Source organism: Kogia breviceps, chromosome 8, assembly GCF_026419965.1.
Source record: "Kogia breviceps isolate mKogBre1 chromosome 8, mKogBre1 haplotype 1, whole genome shotgun sequence".
Lineage (NCBI taxonomy): Eukaryota > Metazoa > Chordata > Mammalia > Artiodactyla > Physeteridae > Kogia > Kogia breviceps.
The window spans coordinates 5255297-5275727 of record NC_081317.1 but is presented as its reverse complement, the minus strand read 5'-3'; the positions used below and the strand labels follow the sequence as shown (position 1 = coordinate 5275727).

Here is a 20431-nt window from a genome sequence, read left to right as displayed (position 1 = left end):
CCCTGGGGGTTCTGGCCGGAATGCTGGGCCCCAGTCAGGTCAGGGGTCAAGGCAGCGTCTCTGATTAGCCTCTACTACAGAAGCAGCCCCCCGTGGCCCTGGGCCCAGCTGGTCCTGGCCGCCTCGCCCCCCTCTGGGCTCAGGATGGACCCAGCGGTCGCAGGAGTGGGAAGTGCCAAAGCCCAGGAAGCCTACAGGCAGCCTCCAGATCTCCCCTCCCTCCCCTCCCACTCTGGCGGCACCAGCTGCCCTCCAGCGGGGCAGCGGATGGGCCGAGCCTGCCTCTCTCCTCCTGGTCTTTGCCTTTGCTGTTGCATCTGCCCGGCAAAACTTCCTGTTCCCGCCTTCTCCTGGATAAACCCGTATCTCATTCATAAACAAAACAGCCTAGTGCCTACCGCGAGCCAGTTCCTGTACCCAGCCCTGGGGATGCAACAGCAGACAGGCCGCCATCTGGCCCACTAGGCTTTGAGGTCACCTCCTACGGGAACCCCTCAGCCCCCAGGACTGGGCAGGGAGCCTCCCTGAATGTTCTCGCAGCCCCTCACCCTTCCCCCGTCACAGTCTAGATCATGAGCGTGAGGTTTTGGTTTGTTTGTGTCCATCACCGGCTCCAGGCTACAGAGGGAATGCCTGTTTTCACAGCTGCACCCCAGCGCCCGGTGCAGGGCCCCCTGCCCAGGGGTGCTGGTGGTTGGGTGGATGGATGGAATGACAGCATTTAGTCATGCGTGTGCCGGGGACTGTTGTGAGTGCTTTGCAGGCATTTACTCATGAAGCCCTTTTATTGTGACGCCCGTTTTGCAAACGGGGAAATGGAGTCACTGTGTTCAAGACACTCGCCCGTTTCACTGGAGGGAGGTTAGGTATTTGGCCCAAGGCAGCGGAGCTGCTAAGCAGCGGAGTGGGGATGTGAACCCCAGCACATCATGGCTACACTGTATTTCCTCCCTGGAAACAAGGAATGAGTGGATAAATGCGTGAATGAATAACTCCCCGGCCTTCCAGATACATCCCAGACTCTTAAGCTGGGGCCCCGCCCTTCCTCCTGGCCCTGCCCCGCACCTGGGCACCCCAGGGCTCCAGCCGCTTCACCTGCCTCCCTTCCCCTGCTCTCTCTCATCTCCCCGCCAGCCCTGCCACCAGCTGTGCCCTCTCCCCGTCTCATGCCCCTGGCTTTGCCTCTTGGGATCATGGTCGACATTTGGGGCTCCACCTGCACCTCCAGCCCAGTCTCCCACCTGAGCCATTGCCCAGGTCATTCGAGCATCCTCCTGAAAGTCGACCCTTGAATGTCACACAAGGGCCCCAAACTTAGGGTCCAAAAGTAGAGGTGCACCGCGTAAACCATATTCATAACGGCGTTATTCACAATAACTGAAGCGTGGAAGCAACCCAAGTGTCCACTGATGAATGAATAAGCAAAATGTGGCATAGCCATACAATGGAATATTTTTCAGCCTTAAAAAGGAAGGCGAGGGCTTCCCTGGTGGCGCAGCGGTTGAGAATCCGCCTGCCGATGCAGGGGTCACGGGTTCGTGCCCCGGTCCGGGAAGATCCCACATGCCGCGGAGCAACTAAGCCTGTGAGCCATGGCCGCTGAGACTGTGCGTCCGGAGCCTGTGCTCCGCAACGGGAGAGGCCACAACAGTGAGAGGCCCGCATACCGAAAAAAAAAAAAAAAAAAAAAAAAAAAAGGAAGGCGATTCTGACACATGGTGCTACGTGGATGAACCTTGAAGACATGATGCTCAGTGAAATCAGCCAGACACAGAAGGACAAACACTCTATGATTCCACTCATATGAGTCCCTAAACGAGTCACATTCATAGGGACAGAAAGTAGAATGGTGGTTGCCAGGGGCTGGGGGAGGAAAGAATGGGAAGTTAGTGTTTAATGGGTGTGGGGTTTCAGTTTGGGAAGATGAAAAAGTTCTGAAGATGGATGGTGGCCACGGTTGCACAACAGTGTGAATGGGCTTCATACCAGTGATCCGTATGCTTAAAAATGATTAAGATGGGAAATTTTATGTTTTATATATATATTTAAAATTTAAAAGTAAAGGCATCCTTCTTCCTTCCCCCTCGTCCAAAGCCAGGAACTCAGGAATCCGCTGCAATTCTTCCCTCCTCATCCTTTGACTTCAGCATTCGCCAGATCACTAGATCATTCTCTGGAATGTTCCTTGTCTTTGCCTTCCTCTCCATCATTCCCACCCGGCCCCTCATCTGTTCCCTGATTGATTGCAATGGTCTTAATTGCCCTGACACCTCTCTTGGCAGATTGTAGTTTGTACATTTCAGTCATGGCTCCATTCAGACTGGACCTCAGAATCCTTCTTAACACAAAGCCCTAGGCAATAATCAATCAGACGAAATCTGTTCACTCTCCCCAGGTTAGACAATAGGCTTGACGATCTTGATCCGTATTTGGGGTTTAGACTCTTGGCCCAAAGTTGAGGGAACTGTCGTGGGCCTAGCTCTGATTCAGCCAGGCTCTCATGGCGTCTGGCACTGTGGTCACAGGGATTCCCCAGCTCTTCACAGGGATTCAACGAGCCCCAAATTGCCAAGAGCTAGGGTGGGAGAGGAAGACGAGAGCTGGATGAGCAGACGCTAGGGCGGGAGGAGCCCTGCTGTGATGCCTCCTGCAGGCTGGGAGCGGCTCTCCCCACCTGGTTCTCATGCCCACAGCGGGCAGGGCAGCCTCGCCCACGCATTTCCCGCTCAGCTCCCCGCCCTGTCCCCTCCAGCCACTGCTCCCCAGATGGCTCCAATTAAAGGGCTTTGTTTTGTTTCCATTTTTCCCCAAATAAGCCTCTCCTTCGGAGCTCACTCTGCTTGGTCAGTGCCGGATGCGGGCCAGCCCGCTTTTATGACCGCCCTGGTGTCATTCCTCTTGGGCTTTTTGTCCCAGCTGGCTGGAGAGGACATGGCTTGGCGCTGCTGGTGCTGGCTTGGGCGACCTCCGCAGTTTTCATGGGCACTGGCACCTCCTTCCTGGGCAGCCCTTTCTCTCTGAGCGTTGAGCGGAGGGGTGGCTGGTTCGGCAACTCGAGGGCAGACGAGCCTGCAGTCGAGTAGAGACTCAGCTGTTTTCTACGCGACGCTGTGCGAGACCCTTTCTCCTGCCTGAACCTCGGGCTCCTTGTTAGTAAGATGTGCACGGTTATGGAACTGTTCGGGGGTCTCTGAGGTAGGGTGTGCATAGAGCCCTTAACAAGGTGCCTGGCACATAGTAGGTGCTCACTAAATGCTGGCTGCTGTTAAACAGGCTCCCTCCGGGGTCCTGATTGGCAGAACACTGTGAGAGCCTCAGTCATGTCAGGCCTGCCTGTCTCAACTTGTTCACTGGATTGTAACCTCCTTGAAGGTACCAATCATGCTTCGCCTGGCAACCACTTATGGAGCACCTACTGTGTACCAGGCACTGTGCTCGGCTCTAAGGGTTCACTGCCCCGTCCCAAGGAGGGCACAGACTAGTGGGAGGGCTGAGCAGGTCTTTGCAGAACAGGGCGAAGGGGCTCAGGGCAGCTGGGGAGCACCAGTGAGGCGCCCAGACGCACAGCCCCAGGGATGAGTAGCCATGAGGGGGAGGCGGCAGAAAGGTGTCCCACGCAGGACCCAGGCTGGGGCATTCGCTCAGTCTGCTGAACCAGACTGGGATGGGCAGGGATGCACGGAAGCCAGCCAGGTGAGGAGCAGAGGGAACAGCATATTGGGTGGCTGGGAGTTGAGATCCATGTGGTCCCAAGCAGTCACTCCGCGGTTAACAGGTGGGGATGACGTTTCGGCCCAGCTTTCTTGATGGGAGCACACCTGTCTCAATCACCCTGACGCCTCATTGGCCCCTGGCGCTTGCAAGTGTCTGGGTTGAGGCTGCAAATTTAATTCTTGTCACTGTTTAGAAGATCTCAGAGCCAGTTCCTTCCCCAGCCTTCGGATTGCCTTTGGCGGAAACCCTTTCATCGCAAAGCAGGGATTAAGTTGCTTTCTTAGCCCTTCTAATTAACTCTTAGCCCTTCTGTTAACTCTTGGAACAGAAAGTCCCTGCCGCTCCTCTGTGATGTCCCTGCATCTTCTCTCACCTCCTGGCTTGGCAAGGAAAGGGAAAAGCCGCGATGTTTCCTAGTGTGTGATGCTTGCTCATTTGTTTGAAATCCCGGTGGCTGCCTTTTTCCAATCACGCTTCTAGCTGCCGGCTACCTTTTAAGTGGCTCCAAGCTCCCCTCCTGAGAAGTGTCTGGCTGCTAGATGTTTACAGAGGAATCTGGGCCTCTGGGCCCACGGCGACCTCCACACAGCATCCTTTCGTGAACGCACACCTGGGGCAAGTCCTCACCTGGTTCCGAGGTCTGACGCCTGCTCAGGACAGAAGCGGCCGCCCCAGACACTGGCTCCGTTGGCGACTCATGCTTTCTTTTAAGGCACTTGGAGTGACAGTGCCAGGCTGTGCTGCAATGTAACTTTGAAAAACATCTTAAAACAGAACATGGCAAGGCGGTTGCTTTGTAAATTGTTTTTTGTAATTTGTGTTTTCTCCAGTTTTTAAATTAGAACAAACTTCATGAGAAAACATTGGGAAAATGTAGAACACTTGAAAAGGGAAGAAAAGTCGCTGAGTCCTCTGCCCTGAGGACAGTCATGTTTATGCGTTCGATGTCTTTCGTTTCTGCTTGTTCTTTAGGGATTTTTAAATATCATCTGATGATTCTAAACGTAAGATCGTTTGTCTTTTTTTTTTCCTTCAACATTTTCACTTTCCCATGTAATATAAATTCATTGTCAGCTGTCTCAGTGGTTTCAATCATCCTGTGAGTTTATGCCCTACAGTTTATTGAAGTCTTATGGTTCCAGTTTTTTCCCTATTATAACAAAATTCCTTGATGAACTTTTTTTTTTTTTTTTTTGAACTTCTTGATTTAAGTTCCATGCCTTGTCTGAATTCCCAGAAGTGGGATTTTTTTTTTTTTTTCCACCAAAGGCCAGGAATACTTTTATGGCCCTTCATCTGTGTTACCACACTGCATTCCCAAGGGGCCAATATGTATACTTTTGCCCCAGTTTTTTCCTTTATTGTGGTAAAATACACATAACATAAAATGTATTACCTTAACCGTTCTTAAGGGTACAGTTCACTGGTATTAAGTATATTCACATTGTTGTATATTTACCACCATCCACCCACAGAATTTTTTCATCTTCCTAAACTGAAACTGTCCCCATTAAATACTATCGCTCTCTCCCCTCACCCACCATTCTACTTTCTGTCTCTGTAAATTCGACTCCTCTAGGGGCTTCGTATAAGTGGAATCATATAGTATTTGTCTTTTGATGACTGGCTTAATTTGCTTCACATAATGTCCTCAGGGTTCATCCATGTTGTAGCATGTGTCAGAATTTCCTTCCTTTTTAAGGCTGAATACTATTTCACTGGGTGGATGGACCACGTTTTGTTTTTTGATTAATTAATTTATTTTTGGCTGCGTTGGGTCTTCGTTGCTGCACGCGGGCTTCCTCTAGTTGTGGCGAGCGGGGGCTACTCTTCGTTGCGGTGCATGGGCTTCTTGTTGGGGTGGCCTCTCTTTGTTGCAGAGCACGGGCTCTACGCGCACGGGCTTCAGTGGTTGTGGCACGAGGGCTCAGTAGTTGTGGTTCGCGGGCTCTAGAGCGCAGGCTCAGTAGTTGTGGCGCACGGACTTAGTTGCTCCGCGGCATGTGGGATCTTCCCGGACCAGGGCTCGAACCTGTGTCCCCTGCATTGGCAGGCGGATTCCTAACCACTGTGCCACCAGGGAAGTCCCTGGACCACATTTTGTTTATTTGTCATCTGTTGATGGACACATGGGTTGCTTCTACATCTTGGCTATTGTGTGTAATGCTGCTATGAACCTATGTGTCCAAATATTTCTTCAAGACCCTGCTTTCAGTACTCTGGGGTCTATACTCAGTAGTAGAATTGCTGGATCATATGGTAAGTCCATTTTTAATTTTTTGTGGAACCGCCAAACTGTTTTCCAAAGCAAATGCACCATTTTACACTCCTACTAACGGTGCACAAGGGTTCCAACTTTTCCACATCCTCACCAATGCTTGTTATTGTTATCTGATTTTTTAAAATATTTTTAAAATTTATTTATTTTATTTATTTATTTTGGCTGTGCCGTGTCTTAGTTGTGGCATGTGGGATCTTCAGTTGCGTCATGCGAACTCTTAGTTGTGGCATGTGGGATCTAGTTCCCCGACCAGGGATTGAACCTGGGCCCCCTGCGTTGGGAGCATGGAGTCTTAACCACTGGACCACCAGGAAAGTCCCTGTTATCTGTTTTTTTAAAAAATAATAGCCATCCTAATGGATGTGAGGACCAATTTTTAAAAATATATGTAACAGGGCTTCCCTGGTGGCGCAGTGGTTGAGAGTCCGCCTGCCGATGCGGGGGACGCGGGTTCGTGCCCTGGTCCGGGAAGATCCCACGTGCCGCGGAGCGGCTGGGCCCGTGAGCCGTGGCCGCTGAGCCTGAGCGTCCGGAGCCTGTGCTCCGCAACGGGAGAGGCCACGACGGTGAGAGGCCCGCGTACCACACACACACACACACACACACACACACACACACACAAAATATATATATATATATATATATATATATGTAACAGCTTTATGGAGATATAATTTACTGTACAATTCAAGTATACAATTCAGTGCTTTTTAGCCTTATTCATAGAATTGTGTACCCATCACCACAATCCATTTTTGAACATTTTGATCACCTCCAAGGAGACCCTGTGCCCGTTAGCAGTCACCTCCCCCTGCCAAATATTCACCCAACACCCCAGGCCCTGAAAACCACTAATCTACTTTCTGTCTTTCTGGATTTGCCTATTCAGGACATTTAATATAGGTGAAAACATACATTATATAGTCTTTGGGATTAGCTTCTTTTATTTATCACAATATTTTCAAGGTTCATCCACATTGTAGCATGTGTCAGTACTTTATTCCTTTTTCTTGCCAAATAATATTCCTTTGCATGATATACCACATTTTATTTGTTCATTTATCTGTTGACGAAGATTTGAGTTGTTTCCATTCTTTGGATTTTACGAGTACTGCCGTTCTGAACATTGGTGTACAAGTTTTGGGGAGGACATATGTTTTCATTTCGCCTGGGTACACGCCTAGGAGTGAGATTGCTGAATCGTGGTAACTCTATGTTTAACATTTTGAGAAACCACCAGACTGCTTTGCAAAGCAACTGCACCGTTTTACATCTTCACCAGCTGCATACGAGGCTTCCGATTTCACCACCTCCTTGCCAACACTTGTTTTTGTCTGTCTCTTTTATTACATCCGTCTTAAGGGAGTGAAGTGGTATCTCCTTGTGGTTTTGGTCTGGCTAATGATGTCGAGTATCTTCTCATGTGCTCATTGACCATTGATATATCTTTTCTGGAGAAATGCCTATGTAGATCCTTTTTTCTGTTTTCCATTTTTAAATTGGGTTATCTGTCTTGTTTTTGTTTTTGTTTTTTGGCTGCGCTGCACAGCTTGTGAGATCTTAGTTCCCGGACCAGGGATTGAACCCGTGCCCCCTGCAGTGAAAGCGTGGAGTTTTAACCACTCGATCTCCAGGGAATTCCCGGTTTATCTGTCTTTTTATTTTTGAGTTGTAAGAGTTCTTTAAATATCCTAGATAAATCCCTTAACAGATATAATGCTTTGCAAATAGTTTCTCCTACTCTGTGGGTTGGCTTTTCATTTTTCTCAATGGTGTCTTTAGCAGCACAAATTTTTTGATTTTGATGAAGTTCAGTTCATCTGTTTTTTTCCTTTGTCGGTTGTGCTTTTGGTGTCACCTCTAAGAAGGCTTTGCCTAACCCAGGTCATGAAGATTTACTCCTATATTTTCTTCTAAGAGTTTTATAGATTTAGCTCTCCCTTTGGGCCAAGATGTTTAAACAGAGGCTTGAAATGACTTCTCCTCAGTGCATAAGGAAGAGTGGACAGTGACAGAGGTGGCAGCAGCGGGAAAGGCCTCCTGGGGTATCTGGGACCAGGGCAGAACAGCCAGAGGGAAGAAAGCAGGTGTGGGAAAGGCGTGTAGAGAAGTTCTGTGCTGCTCTGGGCAATGTGAGCCGACTGCTAACAGTAGAATTTATGGGAGGCTCTCTCTGTTGGTCATTCATTCGTTCAGTAGTCCATCGGTTTTTCTTTCTTTTTTTTTTTTAACATCTTTATTGGAGTAGAATTGCTTTACGATGGTGTGTTCGTTTCTGCTTTACAACAAAGTGAATCTGTTGTACATGTACATATGTTCCCATATCTCTTCCCTCTTGCGCCTCCCTCCCTCCCTCCCTCCCTATCCCACCGCTCTAGGCGTTGCTTGCTGACACCTGTCGGGGCAGCTGAGGACGTAGGCGGCCGTCCTCCCCACCCTCCCTGCTCCTCAACCACATGGCCCTTCCCACCCCGGCCTCCCAGCTCTGAGTCATTGTGGTGGATCTGGAGCCATTGTGAGAGCTCCTGCAGCGTAAAGGTGGCAGCTGGGCAGGGAGGAGGGCAGGGTGGGGCCTGAAGGTCCCCCATCTTGATGTCAGCAGGGTGGGGGAGGGGAGCAGGACTAAAGCTGATGGAGAGGCCGCTGGGAGAGGCGGGACTGAGCAGAGGCGGCCGAGGAGGGGACCCAGGGTGGGCCGGGAGGAGCAGCCCAGGAGCAAGACCCAGGAGGCAGGGCCAGGAGTGTGGGCTGCACGGAGGCCCGGGGGAGGGGGCTTCCAAGTAACGGGGATGATCCATGGCCCAGGCAGTACGGCAAGGCGTGGTCCCCTGTCAGCGACCACCAGGGGCTCTTGGTGAGGAGTCTTTGCAGGAGCAGTCTCTATTGAGTGGCCCAGAGAAGCTGCATTGCAGTGGACTGAGGGTTAAATTGGGAGTTGAGACCATGGGGCCAACAGATACAGACTTCTCTTAAGAACCTTGGATCAAACAGATGTTAGATGGAAGCTGGAGAAAGAGAGGGGTTCGGGGGGGTTGTGTTAGGATTGGGGGGCTTGAAACTGGCATGTCTCCAGACTCCAGGGGTCTAAAAATCACTGGGAGGGAATGAGACCCAAAGGCACAGGTGGAAGGTTTGGCTTCGTTGGAGTGTAGTAAAAGAAATGACTTTCTAATGGTAGAGCAGGCTTCTTCAGGATGTGGCAACATCCCATTGCTGGAGATAGTTGAGCAAAAAGAGATGGCTGCCTGTCAGGGGTGTTACACTGCAGATTCCTGTGCAGGCAGACAAACGGGCCTAGTTGAGGGATGGCAAGTACTTGGGAAGCATGCCAGCATTGTCCCCTCCTGTGTCCTTGACAGGCGTCCCTAATTAATCATGGCACACCCAGCACAGCGCTCCAGGCAGCCTCTAACGCTCCATCCGAGGTAGTATATGCAGCACAGCCGTTCTGCTCTCCCTGGACCAGGATTCTGACGCTCCCTTCCCTTCTGTAAAATGGGTCCACGTCCTCCCCCTGCAGGGAAAGCTTACGAGATCACCTACGTGCGGCTGAAGTTCCACACCAGCCGCCCTGAGAGCTTCGCCATCTACAAGCGCACCCGGGCCGGCGGTCCCTGGGAGCCCTACCAGTACTACAGCGCCTCCTGCCAGACGACCTACGGCAAGCCCGAGGGCCAGTACCTGCGCCCCGGCGAGGACGAGCGCGTGGCCTTATGCACCTCCGAGTTCAGCGACATCTCCCCGCTGAGCGGGGGCAACGTGGCCTTCTCCACCCTGGAGGGCCGGCCCAGTGCCTACAACTTTGAGGAGAGCCCCGTGTTGCAGGTCAGAGAGGACTGGGGCTGGGTGGGGGCAGGGGTGGGGCAGGGGCGGGGCGGGGCTGGGCACTCGGGTCCAGCGGACCACAGGGAAGTCTAAAAGGGCAGGAGGACACAGGGGACTGTGAGAGCTCCCGTGCTCTTCAGATTTGAAACAACAGAAGCTTTTGCTGTATCTGAGTCTTTTGCGGATGACTGATAATGAAATAGATGGAAGAGGGTGCCCTGTGACAGCCAGCAGTTCAGCTGACCCCTTCCTTAGGCAGGTGTGGAAACTGAGGCCCGGAGCGGGGAAAGGACTTCCCAAGGGCACACGTGGGTTCGTGGAAGGGCCCGGCGCAGGCCCTGAGGGTCCTGACTCCTAGCTGGAGGTTCTGCTAGAACTCCCTGCTGGGAGACCCGCTTCCTCCCTCTGTGATGGATGGCGTTGCCTGCCCTGTGTGTCTCCAAGGGCTGTGACGGGGATGAAAGGGAAAACACGAACAGAACGTGAGTTTGGAGTCATAGAGTCCTGGGATCTGTGCTGTCAGGCAGAGCTGTCCAGCAGAACTTCCTGCAGCGACAGAAATGGTCCCTAGCAGCACCGCCCGGCGTGGTAGCCACGAGCCACGTGCGTACCTGTAGAGCACATGAGATGTGACTAGCACGACTGAGGAATTGAACTTTCATTTTTATTTCATTTTAATGACGTTTGAACAGCCACGTGGGGCCAGCAGCTGCCACGTTGGACAGCCAGCTATAAAGTGGCCAGCACGGTGCGTGTCCTAGAAGAGATGCTCAGTCACGCTTTGAAGATGAGAGTTGGAGGTAGCTCACCCGTCTCATCCTCACGGCAGAGAGCATGGCAGCCTTGTGGCTGTGCACATCCATACAGGGCCCCCATCCTGCCCACCTGGGTCTACCAGTATAAGCACCCACGCGTGTCCACATTTCTGTGTGTCAGTGACGGTTCACCTGCGGATGCGGTGGTCTGTTGGATGTTTCGGGGCATTGGCCCTCTAGTCCCCTGCCCTGCGTTCCGACAGACCTCTGCCGAGAAAACCTGCTCTCTTCTTCCCTCGACATACTCAGAGCATTTCCTTTGCCTGTCTCGGATAATGAGGGGGCTGGGATTAGAATCCCGTTTGTTTCTGGAGGGGACACGGAGGCCCAGAAAGAGGTTGTGCCCCACCCAGGCCATCCAGCACGAGAAAACACGGTGTCAACTGACTTGAGGTCCCCAAGACCACCCCTCAGCTTCAGTGATTCACTGGAAGGACTCACAGAACTTAGAAAAGCCGCTGTGAAAGGATACAGACTGAAACCAGCAAAGGGAACAGGCACGTGGGACAGGTCCAGGAGAGACCAGGCATGGGGCTTCTGGGTGTCCTCTCCTAGTGGAGTCGTGGGGACAGTGCTGATTTCTCCCAGCAACGGCGTGTGACAAGTGCATTGCCAACCAGGGAAGCTCACCCGTGCCTTGGAGTCCAGGGTTTTCATTGGGGGTCACAGCCACATGCACATGGCGGACTGCCTGTGGCTGACCTTGATCTCCAGCCCCTCCAGAGGGCAGGCTGATTCTGTGTGGCCCAAGGCCTCCCCATAAATCACATTGTCAGCGTTAACCATCTGGGGTGGCCCAGGGCCCCAGGTGAACAAAGTTACTCGGATCAAGCAGGACGTTCTGAGGGCTTGCAGGCGACCCCCCAGGAGTGGGGGGCAAAGGTCAGAACTCTCTCAGGCAAGGTTAATCCTTTCTGGCACAAAGTCTCATCTCCAGACGCCCAGGCCCTGCTTATCCCATTAAAAATGTTCACTTGTGGGGCTTCCCTGGTGGCGCAGTGGTTGAGAGTCCGCCTGCCGATGCAGGTGACACGGGTTCGTGCCCCGGTCCGGGAAGATCCCACATGCCGCAGAGCGGCCGGGCCCGTGAGCCATGGCTGCTGAGCCTGCGCGTCCGGAGCCTGTGCTCCGCAACGGGAGAGGCCACAGCAGTGAGAGGCCCGCGTACCGCAAACAAACAAACAAAAAAACGTTCACTTGTGATCATCACATGATTCTGTTGAAAATGACAATTTCTTCTCCGTGGGCCTCCAAGCTCTGTAGATTAGAAAACATCGGCCAGGGCATCTGAAGCACGAGGGCTGGGCACCTGCTCTGCCTGCATCTGTGCTATCTTGACAGGGGGGCCCCCTGACTTGTTGCCCCTTGTGTCCTGGTTGCTGTCCCTAACAGAAAAACAGCCTTTTCAGAAATGAGACCCCTGCAGCCCCCAGGCAGAAGGACAGAGAAGGTCAGAGAAGGACAACAAAAGCCAAGCCCCCCCCTCCCCTTCTCTCCCCTCGGCACCCCCAGGGTGGCGCTTCCTCTGAGGACGTGGAGCATTTGGGGTGTGGGGTAACGAAGGATGTGTCCATGCGGCTGCTGTGTCTTGGGTTCCTCTGTCCTCCATGGGGGCCAAGGACCTTGGGGAGAAGGCCGACCCTCTCTGGGGTGCTGGCTGGAGCGGAACCGCTGCTGCTGGGAGACGAAGCTCCTGCCTCCCGGTTCTCGTTAACGCTGCATTCTGGCTCCTACGTCTGTCCAGGGTCAAGCCGAGAGCCCACTTGTAGTTTTAGCTGGGCCACTGCAAGTTGCACAAGGTCCTTGCCCCTGTATATTGGGGCTCCGGTTTGCCCCCAGAGTTACCTCTAAGGCATCAGGGAGTGACCCATACAATTTGGGCTAAGGGAACAAATGCCCCTTCTCGCTCCCAGCTCCCTTCCTGGTGTCTCAGGGAGATTTTGATGCTGTTCCTATCAACCATGGTCTTCAAGACTGATGGAGCAGGTCACAGGCTGCAAAGCAGATGCAGGAACCCAAAGAGGGGTCACTGCAGGCCGAGACCTCGGGCAGGTCATTGCCCTCTGGGCTCCATTAGTATGAGGAGGGCGTTGGGGTAGATGCAGGCAGGCAGGCTACCTAGTAGCTAAGGCGGGGGCCCCGGGGTCAGATAGATCCGAATCCCAGCTCTGCGTGCACCAGCCGTACAACCAGGAAGCAGAGTGCTTACCCTCGCTTATCCTCTGTCTTCTCATCTGTAAACCATGGGTAAGAATAACACCTCCCCGGGAGGTTATTGTCAGGACCTGAGCCATAACCACACAATAAGCGCCAGCTACTGCGCCTTCCAGCTTGGACATCAGCTGGTTTGGGTTTTCTAGGGGCACTTTTTCTGGGGAAAGAAAAGACTCTTAGACCATCAGTTGTGCTCTGCTGGGTTCCCACCCCGGGCCTTAGCCCCTTGCTCCTCAGCTGCTTCCGGGACCAACCAGCAGCTTCAGTACCACCTGGGCACATGTGGAAATACAGAGTCTCAGGCCCCACCTCTGATCAGAAGCTGCATTTTAACCTGATCCCTGAATACACACTGACATTTGGGAAGTGATTCGGGGAGTGACTCCCCGGAGGTTTACAAACTCAGCTGAGTGCTGAGCTTCCCTCTGAAGCTTTCCGGTTCTGGACCCCTCCCTGGCTGAAGCATCCTCAGGCAGAGGCCCTGGGCCCCAGGCCACGGGCTCGAGAGTTGCCGAGCCCGAGGGGATCGGAGAGGCCCGCTGGCTTGAGTCATGCTGGGGTGAGAAGCCAGACTTTGCCGGTTCATTTTCTGTCCTGATGGGCCTGATTGCTAAAGCAGCAGCTGCTGGGCTGAATTAAAATGCTGATTAACATTCAGCTGGAGCTACCTCTGATTATAACAGTAGGCAGATGAAAATGTCAGCTTTCACGTGGGCTCTCCCCCACTTCCCCACCAGCTCTTCCAGGGGGAAGCCTCTCATTCCGCCATCAGCAAGTATTTATCGAGCGCCTGCCGTGCGCCAGGCAGAGCCCGGGCTGGGGATGCAGCGAGAACCAGGGGCCCTGAGTCCTTGTCCTCTTGGGGCTATGTACAGATGTCACCTGGGGCAGGTGCCTTGCCTGTGGGAGCCCGACCCTTAGAACGTGAGAAGCCTATGAACCCAGGGCCCACCCCACGCCGGGGCGCTGGGACGTATCTTCCCTCAGCTGCCCTCTAGAGTGGGGGTGCAGTCCCGCTGAGGAGTCAGGCAACCTGCGTGACACGGTTTTAGATGGGCTGCTGCAGCACCTCGACCATGTGCCAGACTCCGTGCCCCGCCGCTGACATTGGCCGTCCTCCTCCAGCACCCTCCTGGGGCCGACATTATTCCTTGTCCTGTTTCACAGATGGGGAAATGGAGGCTCCGAGACGTTGAGCAAATGCCCCAAAGCTGCACAGTTAGGAAGGGGCTGGGGCATCCAGGTTGGTGTGACCCAGGAGCACAGGCTCCTTGTTTCTGCAGCGTTCTCGGAATTTGTCTGTGTTGGGCCTGTGCCTGGGTCCCAGAAGATGCCCCGGGGAGCCAGCTGGACCCTCCAGCAGAGCAGGGTGCGGGCAGACACTCAGGAGCCCGCTGACGGTGCCCTTTCCCTTCCACCTTGTGCCCCAGGACTGGGTCACCAGCACCGAGCTCCTCATCTCCCTAGACCGGCTCAACACGTTTGGGGATGACATCTTCAAGGACCCCAAGGTGCTGCAGTCCTACTACTACGCCGTGTCGGACTTCTCTGTGGGTGGCAGGTAGGCGGGAAGCCGGGCAGCGGCCGGGACGCTGGACAGGGTGCCTGCCACGTGGGGTCACCCGGTGGCTACCGTGGAGAGTAAAGAAACCACTTCTGGTGCTCCGGGGGGGGAAAGGAACAGGAGCCTGGTTCCTGGGCCCGGCGTTCGAGGCCCTCGTGACCCCCCTGCCTCCCGCCTCCCGGGCCCGGCATTCGAAGCCCTCGTGACCCCCCCTGCCTCCCGCCTCTCAGCCCCGTTCCTGCTGCTTTTCCCACGTCAGCTGTGTTTCCGCCGCTGCCTGGTGGTCTGCCCCCTTTCTTTTCTTTCTTCCTTTTTTTTTTTTTTTGCATCTGACGGTACATTCATTTACGCCGCATGTGCCCATGTGGGGCAGCGTTCCACGCTCTCGTCTAACACGTAGAAGCTGCTTAAATTTCCAGTCGGACCGCCGTTCCGTGGGACGTGGGCTCCAAATGAGGCTGGTTAACGGTGGCTATAAGCAGGCGTGGGACCCCAGGCTTTCAAAGCTTTGCTTCTTTCATCAGCACTCGTGAGCTTGTAACCGCTGGAGCCCATCGACCCCGTTCTTCCCCAAATCTTCCGGTAAACTTGGGTAGAGTAGGGCTTCCTGGGGACCCAAGCATGTTTAATAAGGCGCTGAGGCATCTCCAAACAGTACGAACGGTTCAGGCCACTGCAAAGCCCCACGGCCAGTGACCCAGAAAGGTCACCGAGGACGGAGGCACCGCACTTCTGCCCCCTTCTCACGTGAGGAGCGTCGGGCTGTTCCGTCGGGACCCCTGGCCCTGGCCTACGTACTCCTCTAGCCTCGATCGGTGCGTATTGTAGTTTAAGCATCTCGCCTCTCCAAGAAGCAGGGGCCATCCTGTACACACGTGGCCACCTGGTACTGGGCCCTCCAGGCACAAATGACGTCTTCAGTGCAAACGCTCCCTCGTCAGGCTCCTTCTTGGAAAGGAGAGAGGAGACAGATGTGTTCCCGCCCCAGGCAGACAGTAACCAGATCAGCCCCCGGTAGGCATGTCGCACGCCCCAGGTTAACAAGGACAGGAAGCCAGGGCAGGCTGTGCTGGTGGTCAGGCTGTGCTGGTGGTCCCCCACCCTGCAGATGGGGACCCGGCGAGGCTGGAGATGTGAGGGGCAGGCATCCCAGGTGGGAGAGCCAGCACGTCCGAGGCCCGGGCTTGAGGAAACGAGGCAGCGGCCCTGCAGCTGGAACGCGGAGCGTGGAGACGGCTGCAAGATTGTCGGGGCCATGGACCCAGTTTATGCAGCCAGTGGGAAGCCGCTGAGGATTCGGCCAGGATAGCGACAGGGTCGGATTTCTGAGACACCCCAACCCCTGACACGGCAAGGGGGCGGATGGGAGGAGAGAGAAGCAGCTGGTTGGGCAGAGGCGGCGGCAGGATGGGAGAGGTGTGGCTCCGAGAGCGAGTTAGGGTGGGAAGTCAGCTCCACGTGGGAGAGGTGACCCATGGGGGTAGGGGGCGAGGGGCTTCCAAAATTCAAGGGTGTTTAGGTGGCGTTCGGAGGGGTGAAGATGTCTGGGAAGGGAGCACGGGCCCAACGGCCTACACTCAGGGCGTGTGCCCCCTCTGGAGGCTGGTGCTTGGGAGTGAAGGGGAAACGGGGGGTGTCTGTGAGGGCCCCTCTGCTCCCCCCCCCCACCACTCCCACACTTGATTCAGGTCAAACCGCCTGGGAGCAGGGCCTCTCCAAGGACGGTGGTTGGCGGTGAGCTGCAGCGTCTGCCATCAGGGGGCTTCGGGACAGAGAACATCTGGGCCCCAGCTGCCAGAGCCGGACCACCCTCAGGCCAGCAGCTGGCTGGGGGGCAGTGGCCCGGCACACCGTGTCCCACAATGGTCTGTAGGAATTTCACTCTTCCCCTTGGGATCAGAGGGCTTCGCGGAGGAGCGAGTGTTTTGCAACATCCCCTTGGGGCCGTGGGCGGTCCCTTGTCCCAAGACGGGTGAACACTGTCTTCCAAGACTGCCTGGCGCCCGCCTCACCCCCGCCAGAAGTTCTGGGCATTACTTGCCTACCCTGAGCTCCCAGGGAGGCCTGGCGAGGAAACAGTGCTCTGTGCCCTTCCCAAGCCCCGTGTCCCCAGTACCATGGGTACTGGCAGTGGCCAGAGGTTCCTCAACATCCGCTCAGGACAGAGCGTGGGACATAGCTGATGGGGAGACACCGGGTGGCTGCAGAGGGGTGTCTAGGGGCCCAGGGTCTGCGTGGAGCAGGGGGGAGCGGGGTTCCGATTCTAGCTCTGCCACGCAGCGTTCGTCACGTCACGGTCTGAGCCTCATCTGTGAAACGTGGGCAGTTACGGTCCCTCCCGCTGCAGTGGTGAAACTCCAGAGAGATGATGTGAGCTGATGGCTGTGCTGGGGGCTGCTCCAGACGGAAGGCCCGGAGCTAGGAGCCGTGGCCATCCTCTGTGTGCCTCAGTCCGGCCACCCGGGACGGGGGCGATGACCCCACCGGGTCAGGCTCAGCCGAGCACGCCGTGTAGCCCCCCGAGCACCTTTGTGCCTGCCCGATTCCGCCTGTCCGACTCCACGGGAGGGGGGCTGGGGCAGGCCCAGGGCTGCCCTCAAAGGCACGGGGGCTCACTGGGGTCTTGAGATGAGTTGGGGGGGCTGTCCTGTGTCAGGCGCAATCTCCTTCTCATCCCTTTAGACACGAAGGAGGGGGCATGAGGCGCCTCCCTGGCTGCCTCCACCTCCCACCCACTGCCCTGAGAGCCGGCCCGCCCTCTAGCCAGGAGACTGAGATGACTTCTTCCGGGGTCCCCCTCGGCCCCTGGGTGTGGTGCCTTCAGTGGCAGCATCGGGAACTTTACCATTACTAACTGGTGGCCTCGGGCAGCCTCTCTGTGCCTCGGTTCCCCCGTCTGCTCAATGGGGATCGTAGTTGGGCTTGTGAAGATGCGGTGGGTTTACACGTGTACAGAGCTCAGAGCAGCCCGGGCGCGGTCGGTTCCGTTCCTGTTGCCCCGGGCACAGAGTAGGAGGAGTTCAATAAGTCAGGAGCTCACGCGAAGGCAGGAGCTGCCTGGCGATGAAGCCTCTCCGCCGGCACCTCCCCCAGCTTCCGGACACGCCCCCACCCCCCGCGTTCTTTTCCCAGGTGCAAGTGCAACGGCCACGCCAGCGAGTGCGGCCCCGACGAGGAGGGCCGGCTGGTCTGCCGATGCCAGCACAACACCGCGGGCACAGACTGCGAGCGCTGCCTGCCCTTCTTCCGGGACCGCCCGTGGGCCCGGGGCACAGCCGAGGCGGCCGGCGAGTGTCTGCGTGAGTGTCCTGGGACTTCGGTGGCCGGAGGCCGGGGGTGCGGGCCAGGAGACAAACTCCCCGTCCCTGGCGGCGGGGCTGCTCCTGGGTGGGCCTGGCCGCAAGCCTGGGACTCTAAACCCTGTGCAGGGAGGAGGAGGAGCTGAGGGAGAGCTGGAGGGGGCACGTGACCCCCCCGTCCTCACCCCCTCGGGCAGCCCCTCAGACCCAGTCTCCCCAGGTAGAGGCGCGCGTGGCAGGAGGGCTGAGAAGGACCCCCAGCTTGTTGCTTTGTGTCAACTGCTCCAACCACAGCTGCCGATCAAAGCCAGGCCACCCCAGGTCCTGGGGGGTGCCGACCTGTGCACCCAGCCTCTCCTGCAGGCCCCCGGGCAGCCCCTTCGCTGCCCCGGCCCCCGTGCGATGCAGCTGGCACTACCTAACCTCACAGACACGCTGGAGAGGATGTCGCCATCCTACTTTTTCCAGGGACGGGGCCGGAGCGTGGGGTGGGGGGCTCCTCCCAGCCTGGCGTGCCCCTCCAGCTCCCCTCTGTCCCCAAGCCCCGCCCTCCGCCAGTCGTCTGGCTTTTGCTCCGGGCTCCCATGTGTGGCTGGTGGTCGCTGGGCACCAGACCCCACCTAGCCCGTCCTGGCGGCAGGAGGCGTGTCTTCACGTGCAGGCGCTCGGGGCAGCTCAGCCTCTGGACCCACTGTGCTCCTGGGCTTGGGCTGCTGGCATGTAGAGCTGGGGTGGGGAGAGGACGGCTTGTTCCGTGGAACAGGGTGCTGTCTGCAGGAGCTTCCCGGGGCCACTGTGGCCCTAATGAGTTCCTGCTGCCCTTGCTGGCCTGCCTCCACCAGGAAGTCCTCCCGGGGCCAAGGAAGCTGGCTGGCTCACCCGTTCCGAGTCTGGGGCTCTCTCCATGGTGGGGACACAAAAGGCCAGATTGCTTCTCCCGTCAGCTCCTCACCCCTGAGGTCACATCTCTGTCCTCCCAGCCTGGAACCTGCGTTTCATGCCTGACCCCCTCGTGCTCCCCAGTCCAGGCAGCCCCTGAGCCTCAGTCACATCCCCCCAACCCATCTGGCTGTGTCCTTCTACACAGTCAACGCTGTGGTCCCGCCGGTCACCCCTCCTCTGAGCATCTGAAGCCCCCACCTCCCTGCTCTCCCAGCCCCCATACCCCGCCTGCCGCCCAGCTGAAGGCACTTTCAAGTGCAGATGCGATTATATTCATCCACGGGGCTCCTTGCTCCAAGGTGAAGTCCCCTGACCACGGCTGGCCGCCCAGCCTCCCTGGATCAAGCCCTGGCTGACCTCTTGACCTCATAACTGCCCCTGCACCCCTCCCTGTCCCGTCACAGTGCACAACGTCTCCACCCTCTGCCCTGCCCATCACATGACATGCCACCCTCCCGCGCCACACTGGGTGAACCTTGCTTCTCTGCCTGTGCCACAACTATCCTCTCACCTCCTGCCTGGGACTCTCCCTTCCCTCTCCTCCCCTCCTTTGCCTGGACACTTCCTTCCTGCTCACCCTTCAGGTTCCACTTAGCTGTGACTTCCTCCAGGAAGGCAGCTGTGGGGCCCTCCTTTCACCTCCCAGAGCCTTCCTGCTTCTCCCATCACGGCCCTTCACCTGCAGGATTTTCACCTGCATCTGACCTCCATCAAACAGTGGGACCACGTATGCGGGCACTGGTCCACACCATGCTGGGCTCACCATGGGAGCCAAGAAGGAGCCGATCTTTGGTACATACTTTTTTTTTTTTTTTAACATGAACGTACTTTTTTTTTTTTATTTATTTATTTTCGGCTGCATTGGGTCTCCGTTGCTGCGCGAGGACTTCTCATTGCGGTGGCTTCTCTTGTTGTGGAGCACAGGCTCTAGGTGTGCAGGCTTCAGTAGTTGTGGCATGTGGGCTCAGCAGTTGTGGCTCGCGAGCTCTAGAGCGCAGGCTCAGGAGTTGTGGCGCACGGGCTTAGTTGCTCCGCGGCATGTGGGATCTTCCCGGACCAGGGCTCGATCCCATGTCGCCTGCATTGGCAGGCGGATTCTTAACCACCGTGCCACCAGGGAAGTCCCTTTGGTACATACTTTTTTAAAAATGTAGGAAGAGCAAGTTGGGGTGAAGTGAGAGAGCGGCATGAACTAATACACGCTACCAAATGCAAAATAGCTAGTGGGAAGCAGCCGCATAGCACAGGGAGATCAGCTCGGTGCTGTGTGACCACCTAGAGGGGTGGGATAGGGAGGGTGGGAGGGAGGGAGACGCAAGAGGGCGGAGATATGGGGATATATGTATATATATAACTGATTCACTTTGTTATACAGCAGAAACTAACACACCATTGTAAAGCAATTATACTCCAATAAAGATGTTTTAAAAATAACGTATTTAGGGGCTTCCCTGGTGGCGCAGTGGTTGAGAGTCCGCCTGCCGATGCAGGGGACACGGGTTCGTGCCCTGGTCCGGGAGGATCCCACATGCCGCGGAGCGGCTGGGCCCGTGAGCCATGGCCGCTGAGCCTGCGCGTCCGGAGCCTGTGCTCCGCAACGGGAGAGGCCACAACAGTGAGAGGACCGCTTACCGCAAAAAAAAAAAAAAAAAACAAACGTATTTGAGTGAATGAAAGGTGACTTGTATTTTCCATGTTTCTGAGTGACCTCATGGTCACTGGGGATCAGATTCACATGCTTATGGCTCAGAGGATCCACGGGAGATCTTGGAGGGAG

The 20431-nt window shown here is 55.8% G+C and overlaps 1 protein-coding gene across 2 annotated transcripts in view; it reads left to right on the top strand.

The window, feature by feature from the left end:
• LAMC3 (laminin subunit gamma 3) overlaps positions 1-20431 on the top strand; it is a 62620-nt gene that overhangs the window by 4554 nt on the left and 37635 nt on the right. Inside the window, exons 2-4 of one of the 2 annotated variants that reach the window (XM_067040450.1) lie at positions 9516-9820; positions 14280-14410; positions 17546-17712. In XM_067040450.1, coding sequence (XP_066896551.1) covers positions 9516-9820; positions 14280-14410; positions 17546-17712 — 603 coding nt within the window. Of the gene's footprint in view, positions 1-9515; positions 9821-14279; positions 14411-17545; positions 17713-20431 lie in introns of those variants that run through there. The other variant, XM_067040451.1, reaches the window with a different exon arrangement.